The 14,363-nt window shown below is 45.0% G+C and overlaps 1 protein-coding gene across 1 annotated transcript; it reads right to left on the reverse strand.

Annotated features, from left to right (window-relative positions):
* On the reverse strand, positions 1 to 3,894 carry LOC142258550 (uncharacterized). Its single transcript, XM_075331179.1, has 6 exons — positions 2,037 to 3,894; positions 1,888 to 1,965; positions 1,730 to 1,807; positions 1,419 to 1,632; positions 1,182 to 1,338; positions 1 to 1,055 (listed from the first exon to the last, which is right to left on the reverse strand). The coding sequence occupies exons 1-6, from the start codon at positions 2,175 to 2,177 to the stop codon at positions 2 to 4; spliced, it is 1,722 nt and encodes a 573-aa protein (XP_075187294.1). The 5' UTR covers positions 2,178 to 3,894; the 3' UTR covers position 1.
* Positions 3,895 to 14,363: the final 10,469 nt, after the last annotated feature.

Here is a 14,363-nt window from a genome sequence, read left to right on the forward strand (position 1 = left end):
ATTATAAATTTGTATATCTTGGGCTTGGGGTGGAGATAGTACTGGAGGGGCTGACAGGTGGGAACACACGCACAGTTGGAGTATTGAGGGTGGAAAGTGGTGTTGGTGGTGGTGGTGGGGAAGTAACAGAAGGTGAAGGTGTGGTTGAGAAACCAAGAGGGAAACCAGGAGATGGGATGGGATTTGGTAAGGATTGAGGGGTGGAGTGGAGGGATTGGGAGACAGAAGAGGTGGCGGGTGAATTAGTGGCTTGAGTTGGGGTCATGATGGGTGTGGAAGGCGAGATGTGGTAGTGGGTAGGAAGTGTAGGGGCAGATGTGGTTGGAAGCTGGTACTGGGCCGCAGGCTGGTACTGGGCCGCAGGCTGGTACTGGGCTGCAGGCTGGTACTGGGCAGCAGGCTGGTACTGGGCAGCAGGCTGGTACTGGGCAGCAGGGGGAGTAGGGACAATGGCTGGAGGGGGGGCAGGTGCTGGAGGAGGGGTGGGTGGAGGTGGTTGGGAGGAAACCTGCGCCAGAGCCTGCCGTGTGGCTTGCATTACATGCATCTGCTGGTCAGGAGATAGCTTTTCCATGCGCTCTAGTACGGCTTGAAAAAAACAATGATTGGGTGATTTACTTGCATCTAAATGCAGCCTGTCCAGACGCGTGCACAATTCGTGTGTATTTTTTTCCATATTGGCATTTATGAAGCTAAAACAAGAACGATTTTGTTCGGCTAATAATTTAATGGCGTTCTGGAAGGCTGCATTTAGATGCAAGAACTCGGGCGCATAGCTCTTTTCCTGACCCCTATGACGCTGACGCCCAGAACCCAAAGGTGTTCTACTGAGGGCAGCAGTGTCAGAGGGGTGGGGTAGGGGAAAAGCTATCTCGTCACCAGCAGCTTCAGGTAATGAAGTCTCACGGGAAGCTCCAGCGCAGGTGGATGGGACAGATGTAGATGGAAGGGAAGGTTCAGATGGGTCGGGTCTGTGCCTGTGTTCCCCAGTGGCGGACTGTTCAGGGATCGCTCCTGTCGGGTTCGATGCAGGCTCCCGAGTGCTGCAGACGGTGCTGTTAAAAAGAGGAAAAACAAAACAATAATTACTTTAATTGCTATACATTGGCACTGACTAAAAAAAGGCAAAAAAAATCAGACATAAAATATTATACTTTGTACATATTGTGGGGAATATTTACCTTTTGCACACCATAGTTGTCCGGAGGAACGACAAGGCTCTAAAGTAACGGTACTTCGATCTGCGTCCTCCGGATCCACTCGGGGCCTGCATCTCTTGATTCAACTCTTTTTTGAAGCGATCCCTGATAGACCGCCACCGCTTCTGAAGTTTGTCACCTGAAAGTGGAAAGCACAAAGTGGTTAGTATACAACACATTACATCCTGCAGCATAACCTACTGAACTGTGAATACTTACGCGCTTTCTTCTGGCCACGAGAATTGAGCTCCCCCCAACCTTCTATCGCTGCGTGGCATACCTCGTCCCAGAGTCGACGGGTTACGATAGAATCAGCGTGGCGGCGGTCAGCCATGTTCCACAGCGGCTCCCTCTCTCTAACTTCATCGATGAGGAGGTCGATGTTGATAAATCCAGCCTCCTCACCGTCAGAATCGGGAGCACGCTGTGATGCCTGTTCAAAGAAAGAAAAAAGAAATTAAAAAAAAAAAAAATTAGACATAAATTCACACAGACATGAAAAAAAAAAAAAAATAAAAAAAAAATCTTACACTATGACCACCGCCACCTCGACGACGACCCTGGGACGGTCTTGGGGGAGCTCTATCGTGAGCCCTAGAAGTTGAAGCCTTTAGTGAAGAAAAAAAAAAACCATTATTTACTTATGTGTTTGGTGTGCTGTGGTAAACAATTCCTGTATGAAACTTACACTATGACCGCCCGCTCCGTGTATTTCTCCACCCCTTCCGTCCTCTTCTGGCAGCATCTCCTGTGATGTTTCGGCCACCTGTGTAAATGTCGTTTATTTAAAAAATTTTTTTTTTTTTTTTTAAAAAAAAAAAAAAAAAAAATATATACCTCAGTTTGTGAACCGGAGGGCGGGCTACCAGAAGACGACATATCTTTTTTTATTACAGGCCTCGCACACCAACTGGCTGGACCAAACTGTGACCGCAACACTGCACCTGTAAAAAAAGAAAAAAAAATGTCTAAGTACATGTACGCAGCTCACAACAGTGATCTGTGGACAGTACTGTGGACATTACCTCAGGAACACTCTCCTCCAAAGAAATTCACACTGGCACAGAACCGAACGTACCCAGCAACTGGCTGGACCAAACTGTGACCGCAACACTGCACCTGTAAAAAAAGAAAAAAAAATGTCTAAGTACATGTACGCAGCTCACAACAGTGATCTGTGGACAGTACTGTGGACATTACCTCAGGAACACTCTCCTCCAAAGAAATTCACACTGGCACAGAACCGAACGTACCCAGCAACTGGCTGGACCAAACTGTGACCGCAACACTGCACCTGTAAAAAAAGAAAAAAAAATGTCTAAGTACATGTACGCAGCTCACAACAGTGATCTGTGGACAGTACTGTGGACATTACCTCAGGAACACTCTCCTCCAAAGAAATTCACACTGGCACAGAACCGAACGTACCCAGCAACTGGCTGGACCAAACTGTGACCGCAACACTGCACCTGTAAAAAAAGAAAAAAAAATGTCTAAGTACATGTACGCAGCTCACAACAGTGATCTGTGGACAGTACTGTGGACATTACCTCAGGAACACTCTCCTCCAAAGAAATTCACACTGGCACAGAACCGAACGTACCCAGCAACTGGCTGGACCAAACTGTGACCGCAACACTGCACCTGTAAAAAAAGAAAAAAAAATGTCTAAGTACATGTACGCAGCTCACAACAGTGATCTGTGGACAGTACTGTGGACATTACCTCAGGAACACTCTCCTCCAAAGAAATTCACACTGGCACAGAACCGAACGTACCCAGCAACTGGCTGGACCAAACTGTGACCGCAACACTGCACCTGTAAAAAAAGAAAAAAAAATGTCTAAGTACATGTACGCAGCTCACAACAGTGATCTGTGGACAGTACTGTGGACATTACCTCAGGAACACTCTCCTCCAAAGAAATTCACACTGGCACAGAACCGAACGTACCCAGCAACTGGCTGGACCAAACTGTGACCGCAACACTGCACCTGTAAAAAAAGAAAAAAAAATGTCTAAGTACATGTACGCAGCTCACAACAGTGATCTGTGGACAGTACTGTGGACATTACCTCAGGAACACTCTCCTCCAAAGAAATTCACACTGGCACAGAACCGAACGTACCCAGCAACTGGCTGGACCAAACTCTGACCGCAACACTGCACCTGTAAAAAAAGAAAAAAAAATGTCTAAGTACATGTACGCAGCTCACAACAGTGATCTGTGGACAGTACTGTGGACATTACCTCAGGAACACTCTCCTCCAAAGAAATTCACACTGGCACAGAACCGAACGTACCCAGCAACTGGCTGGACCAAACTCTGACCGCAACACTGCACCTGTAAAAAAAGAAAAAAAAATGTCTAAGTACATGTACGCAGCTCACAACAGTGATCTGTGGACAGTACTGTGGACATTACCTCAGGAACACTCTCCTCCAAAGAAATTCACACTGGCACAGAACCGAACGTACCCAGCAACTGGCTGGACCAAACTCTGACCGCAACACTGCACCTGTAAAAAAAGAAAAAAAAATGTCTAAGTACATGTACGCAGCTCACAACAGTGATCTGTGGACAGTACTGTGGACATTACCTCAGGAACACTCTCCTCCAAAGAAATTCACACTGGCACAGAACCGAACGTACCCAGCAACTGGCTGGACCAAACTCTGACCGCAACACTGCACCTGTAAAAAAAGAAAAAAAAATGTCTAAGTACATGTACGCAGCTCACAACAGTGATCTGTGGACAGTACTGTGGACATTACCTCAGGAACACTCTCCTCCAAAGAAATTCACACTGGCACAGAACCGAACGTACCCAGCAACTGGCTGGACCAAACTCTGACCGCAACACTGCACCTGTAAAAAAAGAAAAAAAATGTCTAAGTACATGTACGCAGCTCACAACAGTGATCTGTGGACAGTACTGTGGACATTACCTCAGGAACACTCTCCTCCAAAGAAATTCACACTGGCACAGAACCGAACGTACCCAGCAACTGGCTGGACCAAACTCTGACCGCAACACTGCACCTGTAAAAAAAGAAAAAAAAATGTCTAAGTACATGTACGCAGCTCACAACAGTTAATATGTGGACAGTACTGTGGACATTACCTCTTCCCTGGAGCACTGGACTGGAGGACAGCAGAACTTGAAGTCAGGAACGAACAGCAGGAGGTGTGTAGAATGTGCTGGATCCTTTTATAAGTTGTGTGATGATGGAAAAAAAAAAATTTGCGCATGCTCTGTTTACCAAACCGGATGCGGTCACCGCATCCGGTTTAAACCGCATTGCGCCGGATCCGGCATGCATAGACAACCATTGTATACAATGCCGCATTGTACCGGATCCGGCAGAATGCGGTTTTTTTAAGGGGCAGAAAAACGTTACATGATACGTTCTATCCGGCCGCCGCATTTAATTATTTTGCCGCATCCGGAAAAAACCGGATGCACCGCAAAGCCATCAGGTACAATCCGGTTACAATGCAAGTCTATGGGGATAAACCGGATGCGATACCGGATCCGTTTTATCCTTTTTTTTCCGGATTGTACCTGATGGCAAAAAACTGATGTGTGAAAGTAGCCTTAGACTAGTATAGTGCCATGATGGATGATAGGATCGATCCCTCAAAACCAAAGCCTCGAAGCGTCCTTTCCATGAATCCCCAGTGGATTCTGTCAAACGCCTTCTCCGCATCCAAAGATAGGAGCAGATAAGGCGTTTGACTCACCTCCACCTCAGCGATCAGGTCAATAAGGCGTCGGGTTCCATCACTGGTCTGTCTATTTTTGACAAATCCAACTTGGTCCCAGTGAATTAGCTCAGGGAGGATGTGCAGGAGCCTTAGAGACAATGCTTTAGCATATAATTTGACGTCCGTATTTAATAACGAGATTGGCCGAAAATTTGCTGGAGTGTCTGGGTCTTTTCCAGGTTTGGGCAGGGTAATAATATGAGAATTCAGCATTTCTACAGGAAAGGAACTTTCTTGGTGGTCTCATTCAACACTCTTGCCAAGTATGGTAAGACTGAGTTTTTATACTTTTTATAGGAGTCATTTGGAATGGTATCTGGTCCCTGGGCCTTGTGTAATTTTAGGGTATCTATAGCTCTATGAATTTCCAATGTTGTAAGTGCCTGGGAGAGCAATTCATTCTGTGTAATTGATAATTTTGGTAGATTTACTGATTCTAAGAATGTCATTATTTCTGCGTCATTTGGTTGGTGGGTCCGTTTGTCTCCTTTTAAGTTGTATAGTGTTTCGTAATATTTAGCGAATTCGTTTGCAATTTGTTGAGGGTCCATTATTTTTTCCTTGTTGGGGCCAATTAACTATGGGATACGGGATTCTGCTGCACGTATTTTCACCTGTTTAGCTAACAATTCCCCCGATTTATTTCCTTGCCAATAATACTTCATTTTGAGTTTTTTGAGGGCATGCTCGTATGTGTGTAGATTAAGCTCATGTATGTAGATCTGAGATCTCCGCCACTCTAGTGGGTGAGTAGGATTGTTTATGCAATCTATGTAAATTCCCCAACTTGGTTTGGATATCAGTTACTGCCATTTGCGTATTTTTTTGTAATGTGAGGCCTGTTTTATAAAATGCCCTCTCATGACCGCCTTGTGTGCACACCATAGGGTTGTGTCCGATACTTCTCTATTGTCATTTTGTGCAAAATAATCGTGGATGGTTTGCTGCGTTTGTGGTGCGTAAGTAGGGTGGTTCAAGATATAAGTATTGAGCCTCCATATTGGAGATTTATCTATTTCATGCTTCTCTATTTCCAGTGTGATGGGAGCGTGGTCACTCCAAGTGATATTTCCTATTTTTGCGGCTAACACTTGTGGAATTACTGTTTTATCAACTAGAAAGAAATCAATTCTTGTGTAGGTATTGTGCGGGTGTGAAAGAAACGTGTAATCTCTTGTGGATGGATTCTTTATCTCCAAACGTCATATAATTCATGTGTGTGAAACAGTTTTGTAAGTGGGCTAAGGTTAAGTTTTTTTGATCTAGATGTTGAATCCATGTTTGGCCACAGTGCTACATTGAAATCCCCTACTAGTATTAGAGGGCCCTTTTTAACTTTGTTGGCTTTTACTATTGTTTTCCTAATGTGTGTATATTGTCCTTTATTAGGGACATATACAGTTACTAGTGTGTATGGGATATTGTTAATTAAACATTGTAATATAATATATCGTCCATGAGGATCTATAATTTGGTTTGTTTGAGAAAAAGCAACCGAATCCCTTATTGCAATTGCCACCCCTCCTTTCTTCCGATCAGCTGGTGCCAGTAGCACACGCGGGAATCTTTTATGTTTTAATCTACTCGTATCGCCACTGTTTAAGTGAGTCTCCTGTACACACAATATGTCTGCATTGTTCTTCAATGCTTCTTTCCATATTGTTGACCTCTTGTATGGGGAATTTAGACCTTTGGCGTTAATAGATATGAATTTAACCCCCATCTAAATGTTTTGTCTTGTTTGCTAAATGTCTCTGCTCTGTATATTTTGTCCCTTTTCTCTTATGTGAACTGATGGGGCACACTGTTACACTCTCAATTTCATACTCTTCCACATTACTGATGCCCACGTCCATCGTATGACCACGTCGCTTCATACCCCCCTCTTTCTTTCCTGCAATTCCGACTGGATGTTTCTTCAACTGTAAATAAAAAAAACAAGCAAACACAAGTAACTGTTGGACAAGTAACCTTGCTTTCAAGAGCTAAAACATAGGGTGCCCTTATGGGCTTCCCATATCGGGTATCAGGAGCCAAACTTAGGCCTATCAAACAAAATTTGGCCTGGGCTCTGACATATTCCCCAGGAGTAGACCAGGAAAAAGAAAAATGCCTGTTCAAAAGAGAAACAGAAAAAGAAAACAAAGAGAATAAAAAAGGAAACAATTTAGGAAAAAAATCAGGTAAATTCTCAGTGTAGAGAAGAGAAAAAACAGAAAACCAAGATCTCCAAGAAATCCAGGAAAAGGATCCATGTCCAAGTCTCGATATCGTATGGGGTCCATGCCATAAGTGACCCCCGGCTTCTTCAGACCCGAATTTTCTTCCCAAAGAGGGGCCTTACTGCTCTCAGTCTGTTTTTCCAAATGGCAAATCCCAAAGAACTCTTCTGTAAAGGATCAATTAGCAGAGTTCAATTCCGGTTTTTCAATCTCTGCTCCTGGCGGCTTAAACACTTTCTCTACATGCTTTGGACCATTCCTCCGCGATTTGTTGTGGTAGTGGGTTTCTCTACAGGCCTTCCCTGACTGTAGAGGGTAGATTACACTCCTTGCAGAGTCGTAAGGCTTGTTCCGGGCTGCTTGCCACATGCTTGTGCCCATCTTTAGTTATTATAAGCTTTACTGGGAAACCCCATTTGTATGGGATGTTGTGTTCCCTTAGTATCCCTGTGCATGATGAGAATTCCTTTCTGCGTGTTAAAGTGAATGCCGATAAGTCTGTATATATGGATATATCTTTAAAACGATCAGGCAGAGATGTCGGGTTTCGAGCTGCCTCCATCACTTTTTCTTTGATGTGGAAGAAATGTATTCTAACTATTACATCTCTGGGTATTGAGGCTGGGAGATGCTTAGGAAGCCTCTGGGCTCTGTCCAGAACCAGATCTATCTGCGTAGAGTCCAGCATCAGGCATGAGAAATAATCAGTGAGAAATTCTTTGAGAGTATCTATTATAACCGTCTCTGAAATACCTCTCAGTCTGACGTTGTTGCGGCGTGATCTGTCCTCTATATCCGCTATTTTGAGCTTTAGTGCGTCTACCTCTTCATCTATAGACAACTGAATCCACCACCTCATTGTGCGCCGTTGTTAGCTCCGCCATCTTATCTTCTATGTGAGACGTGCGTTCTCTTATGGCATTAATGTCCCTTTGCATAGATCTAAGCATATTTTTCATATCTTTTTTAAATGTGGACATTATTTCAGACATAAGCTGTCTCATAGTATGCTCATTGAGTGGCTCTGCAGCTGTAACATTTGTATTGCGATGCCTGTACTCTGTAGTGCTGCTGGTATCTTTCAAGCCTCTTCCAGGAGAGGAAGCCTGGGGCTGGATTACTGGGTCCTCCCCCTGGTCCCTCTCCTCCTGGCCCGTGTGCTCCCTGAGTGTATCCCAGTCCTGTTCTTCTTCCCTGCGGTTATAGGGGCTGCTCCCTCCATGTTTCCCTTCTGCTGTCCCCTGCATGATGTCTCCTACCTCTCCCAGCCCGCATGGAGTTGTGGATTTCAGTGCTGCCACGCCGTGCTTGTGCTTTCCGGCACCATTTTGAGTGCCCTCTGCTGCAGGGTAAAACTGGGTGAGTTTGATAGGGCTTTTCCTTCCTTTGCCCCTGCCGCTTTTCATGGCTCCTCACTCCTGACTTCTTCCGCTGACAATCGGATCTGGAGCTGCTAAATAACGCTGTGTGCCGCTGTATGCCGCTGCATACTTCCCAGGGGGCTTTGCTCTAGAATCACTGCGTTGAGAAACACGTGATGGTGTCTCCGCAGTGGATATGTTGATCTCCCTAAGGTCAACAATGCTTGCTAAAGTAGTCTTTTACTAGGCATTGCCCCCACTAGCCAGATTCCTACTCCACACTGATGAGGGGCAAATACCCCGAAACGGCTGTCTGTGGATGGATACCATGTTTGGTATAGGTGGTCTCCTTGACTGGAGACTGCCCTTCCTGTGGTTGTTCCTTCCCGGTGAAAGACCTGGCTAGTTTCCTGCCAGCGTTGAGAAACATGTGATGGTGTCTCCGCGGCTTTCTCATTTGCATACTTCCCAGGGGGCTTTGCTCTAGAATCACTGCGTTGAGAAACACGTGATGGTGTCTCCGCAGTGGATATGTTGATCTCCCTAAGGTCAACAATGCTTGCTAATGGGGTCAGTATGCACCGGCGACTCACTACTGTGCTTCCTTCTCCATGTGCTGCTGGCCCCATATGCGTTTTTTTTACATGTCAGTGAAAAACAGGCCTGAGTCGCAGCCTGATTTACGGTCACAGGACTCACCTGTGACAGCAAATCACCTGAGTGAGGGCACCGCTCATCGCACAGCTCACTTGGGTGATTTGCTGTCACAGGTGGATGACTCCAGCTGTGGCTGCGGATAACCTAATTGACGTCACCGCTGATAGAGCGACTCACTTCTGTTGCTGCGTGGAGCTCACAGCTAGCAGTCATGTTCTATGGCCGTTCGCTGTCAGCTTCCGATGTAGCAGAGCTGAAAGCATCGTGGGACCTCTTGTGGGTTATGTTGGACCTGGAGGGGTGTTTAGTAGGTTAATAAAGTGGTGAAAGAGGGTGTTTTTTGTTTTTTATTCCAAATAAAAGATTTTTTGGGTGTGTGTGCTTATTTACTTTCACTTACAGGTTAATCATGGGGGGTGTCTCAGACACCTGCCATGATTAACCAAGGACTACGACAAGGACAGCTATGGGCTGCCATTAACTGCTTATTACTCCGATTGCCACTGCACCAGGGCAATTCGGGAAGAGTGGGTAAGGTCCCGGGAGTGTTGAATCTAATGGATGTGGCAATTCCGGGCAAAACGATAAGCCTCCTCAGTCTGAGAATACCAGCCAGAAGATGTTAGGCTTTATCTTGGCTGGGTGTCGCACGTCATGTTTTTTTTATTTATTTATTGTACTGCACGATATAGACCCGCCCACCGGCGGCTGTGATTTGTTGCAGTGAGACAGCTGTCACTCACCGTGGGGGCTCGCCTGACTGCAACCAATCATAGGCTCCGGTGGGCAGGGGAAGCAGTGAATATGAGAAGCTGCAGGAGCAGTGTGACAGCCGTGCAGCGCCGCGCCAGTGATCGGTGATTATGAAGGAGGGAGAGACTAAGAGACTTGCGTTTTTGTTGACAAGAACGCATCCAAAATGCAGTGTGAATGCATAACTAAACATTTTGGTGGCGTTTTGATACACCTCATTCATTTCAATAGGTGGAAAATCAAACCAAAAACGCAATGAAGTGACATGCTGCTTTTTTTTAGGCAATGATTTTAACAAACATTTGACAAACAAAACGTTGCCTACAAAAAACGTGCGCATTGAATTTTCTGACTTCTCATAGACTTTGCTGGGGAAGCACACCGCATGCATTTTGTCAATGACACAGTACAGTTTAAAACGCAGGAAAAAAGCAACGTGCGGACATGGCCTGATTGGTGTCTGTGGTAAAAGGAAAGCTGCACTGTAATTAATCTCTGTCTCTTTAGTAAAAGGAAAGCTGCAGTGTGATTGGTGTCTGGTTTTTAAAAGCAAATCTGTACTGTGATTTTTGACTGTGGTAAAAGGAAAGCTGCACTGTAATTAAACTCTTGAGTAAAAGGAAAGCTGCAGTGTGATTGGTGACTGGTAAAAGGAAAGCTGCACTGTGATTGGTGACTGGTAAAAGGAAAGCTGCACTGTGATTGGTCTTTGTGGTAAAAGGAAAGCTTTACTGTGGTGTCTGTGGTAAAAGGAAAGCTGCACTGTTATTGGTCTCTGTAGTAAAAGGAAAGCTGCAGTGTGATTGGTCTCTGTTGTAGAAGGAAAGGTGCACTGTGATTGGTCTCTATTAAAAAAGTAAAGCTGCACTGTCATTGGGCTCTGTGGTAAAAGCAAAGCTGCACTGTGATTGGTGTCTGTGCTAAAAGGAAAGCTGCAGTGTAATTGGTCTCGGAATCTGTTGTAGAAGGAAAGCTGTACTGTGGTCTCTGTGGTAAATGGAAAGCTGCACTGTGATTGGTCTCTGTAGTAAAAGGAAAGCCGCAGTGTGATTGGTCTCTGTTGTAGAAGGAAAGCTGCACTGTGATTGGTCTATTGTAAAAGGAAAGCTGCACTGTGATTGGTGTCTGTGGTAAATGGAAAGCTGCACTGTGGTGTCTGTGGTAAAAGGAAAGCTGCACTGTGATTGGGGTCTGTGGTAAAAGGAAAGCTGTAGTGCGATTGGTCTCTGTGGTAAAAGGAAAGCTGCAGTGCGATTGGTCTCTGTGGTAAAAGGAAAGCTGAAGTGTGATTGGTCTCTGTTGTAGAAGGAAAGCTGCACTGTGATTGGTGTCTGTGGTAAAAGGAAAGCTGCACTGTGATTGGGGTCTGTTGTAAAAGGAAAGGTGCACTGTGATTGGTCTCTGTAGTAAAAGGAAAGCTGCAGTGTGATTGGTCTCTGTTGTAGAAGGAAAGCTGCACTGTGATTGGTCTATTGTAAAAGGAAAGCTGCACTGTGATTGGTCTCTGTGGTAAAAGCAAAGCTGCACTGTGATTGGTCTCTATTGTAAAAGTAAAGCTGCACTGTGATTGGTCTCTGTGGTAAAAGCAAAGCTGCACTGTAATTGGTGTCTGTGCTAAAAAGAAAGCTGCAGTGTAATTGGTCTCGGTTCTAGAAGGAAAGCTGCACTGTGATTGGTCTATTGATCTCTATAGTAAAAGGAAAGCTGCACTCACTGTGATTAGGCTCTGTGGTAAAAGGAAAGCTGCACTCACTGTGATTAGGCTCTGTGGTAAAAGGAAAGCTGCACTGTCTTTGGTCTCTGTGGTAAAAGGAAAGCTGCACTGTGATTGGTCTCTATTGTAAAAGGAAAGCTGCACTGTGATTGGTCTCTGTGGTAAAAGGAAAGCTGCACTGTGATTGGTCTTTGTGGTAAAAGGAAAGCTTTACTGTGGTGTCTGTGGTAAAAGGAAAGCTGCAGTGTGATTTGTCTCTTGATCTCTATAGTAAAAGAAAAGCTGCACTCACTGTGATTAGGCTCTGTGGTAAAAGGAAAGCTGCACTGTATTGGTCTCTATTGTAAAAGGAAAGCTGCACTGTGATTGGTGTCTGTGCTAAAAGGAAAGCTGCACTGTGATTGGTGTCTGTGCTAAAAGAAAAGCTGCACTGTGATTGGTGTCTGTGGTAAAAGGAAAGCTGCACTGTGATTGGTCTCTGTTGTAGAAGGAAAGCTGCACTCACTGTGATTAGGCTCTGTGGTAAAAGGGAAGCTGCACTGTGTTTGGTCTCTGTGGTAAAAGGAAAGCTGCACTGTTTGGTCTCTGTGGTAAAAGGAAAGCTGCACTGTTTGGTCTCTGTGGTAAAAGGAAAGCTGCACAGTGATTGGTCTCTGTGGTAAAAGGAAAGCTGCACTGTGATTGGTGTCTGTGCTAAAAGGAAAGCTGCACTGTGATTGGAGTCTGTTGTAAAAGGAAAGGTGCACTATGACTGATGTCTGTGGTAAAAGGAAAGCTGCACTGTTATTGGTCTCTGTAGTAAAAGGAAAGCTGCAGTGTGATTGGTCTCTGTTGTAGAAGGAAAGGTGCACTGTGATTGGTGTCTGTTGTAAATGGAAAGCTGCACTGTGGTGTCTGTGGTAAAAGGAAAGCTGCACTGTGATTAGGGTCTGTGGTAAAAGGAAAGCTGTAGTGCGATTGGTCTCTGTGGTAAAAGGAAAGCTGCAGTGCGATTGGTCTCTGTGGTAAAATGAAAGCTGAAGTGTGATTGGTCTCTGTTGTAGAAGGAAAGCTGCACTCACTGTGTTGGGTCTCTGTGGTAAAAGGAAAGCTGCACTGTAATTGGTGTCTGTGCTAAAAGGAAAGCTGCACTGTGATTGGTGTCTGTGGTAAAAGGAAAGCTGCACTGTGATTGGGGTCTGTTGTAAAAGGAAAGGTGCACTGTGATTGGTCTCTGTAGTAAAAGGAAAGCTGCAGTGTGATTGGTCTCTGTTGTAGAAGGAAAGCTGCACTGTGATTGGTCTCTGTGGTAAAAGGAAAGCTGCACTGTGATTGGGGTCTGTTGTAAAAGGAAAGCTGCACTGTGATTGGTGTCTGTGGTAAAAGGAAAGCTGCACTGTGATTGGGGTCTGTTGTAAAAGGAAAGGTGCACTGTGATTGGTCTCTGTAGTAAAAGGAAAGCTGCAGTGTGATTGGTCTCTGTTGTAGAAGGAAAGCTGCACTGTGATTGGTCTATTGTAAAAGGAAAGCTGCACTGTGATTGGTCTCTGTGGTAAAAGCAAAGCTGCACTGTGATTGGTCTCTATTGTAAAAGTAAAGCTGCACTGTGATTGGTCTCTGTGGTAAAAGCAAAGCTGCACTGTGATTGGTGTCTGTGCTAAAAAGAAAGCTGCAGTGTAATTGGTCTCGGTTCTAGAAGGAAAGCTGCACTGTGATTGGTCTATTGCTCTCTATAGTAAAAGGAAAGCTGCACTCACTGTGATTAGGCTCTGTGGTAAAAGGAAAGCTGCACTCACTGTGATTAGGCTCTGTGGTAAAAGGAAAGCTGCACTGTGTTTGGTCTCTGTGGTAAAAGGAAAGCTGCACTGTGATTGGTCTCTATTGTAAAAGGAAAGCTGCACTGTGATTGTTCTCTGTGGTAAAAGGAAAGCTGCACTGTGATTGGTCTTTGTGGTAAAAGGAAAGCTTTACTGTGGTGTCTGTGGTAAAAGGAAAGCTGCAGTGTGATTTGTCTCTTGATCTCTATAGTAAAAGAAAAGCTGCACTCACTGTGATTAGGCTCTGTGGTAAAAGGAAAGCTGCACTGTGATTGGTGTCTGTGCTAAAAGGAAAGCTGCACTGTGATTGGTGTCTGTGCTAAAAGAAAAGCTGCACTGTGATTGGTGTCTGTGGTAAAAGGAAAGCTGCACTGTGATTGGTCTCTGTTGTAGAAGGAAAGCTGCACTCACTGTGATTAGGCTCTGTGGTAAAAGGGAAGCTGCACTGTGTTTGGTCTCTGTGGTAAAAGGAAAGCTGCACTGTTTGGTCTCTGTGGTAAAAGGAAAGCTGCACTGTTTGGTCTCTGTGGTAAAAGGAAAGCTGCACAGTGATTGGTCTCTGTGGTAAAAGGAAAGCTGCACTGTGATTGGTGTCTGTGCTAAAAGGAAAGCTGCACTGTGATTGGGGTCTGTTGTAAAAGGAAAGGTGCACTATGATTGATGTCTGTGGTAAAAGGAAAGCTGCACTGTTATTGGTCTCTGTAGTAAAAGGAAAGCTGCAGTGTGATTGGTCTCTGTTGTAGAAGGAAAGGTGCACTGTGATTGGTGTCTGTGGTAAATGGAAAGCTGCACTGTGGTGTCTGTGGTAAAAGGAAAGCTGCACTGTGATTGGGGTCTGTGGTAAAAGGAAAGCTGTAGTGCGATTGGTCTCTGTGGTAAAAGGAAAGCTGCA

This window comes from Anomaloglossus baeobatrachus, chromosome 12, assembly GCF_048569485.1.
Source record: "Anomaloglossus baeobatrachus isolate aAnoBae1 chromosome 12, aAnoBae1.hap1, whole genome shotgun sequence".
Taxonomy (NCBI): Eukaryota; Metazoa; Chordata; class Amphibia; order Anura; family Aromobatidae; genus Anomaloglossus; species Anomaloglossus baeobatrachus.

Coding starts and splice junctions, on each gene's coding strand:
- LOC142258550 (XM_075331179.1), bottom strand. CDS start 2,177: ATGTACTTAGACATTTTTTTTTCTTTTTTTACAGGTGCAGTGTTGCGG. Junction 1,966..2,036: donor CCTCCGGTTCACAAACTGAG/GTATATATTTTT, acceptor ACATTTACACAG/GTGGCCGAAACATCACAGGA. Junction 1,339..1,418: donor TCGTGGCCAGAAGAAAGCGC/GTAAGTATTCAC, acceptor TTCCACTTTCAG/GTGACAAACTTCAGAAGCGG.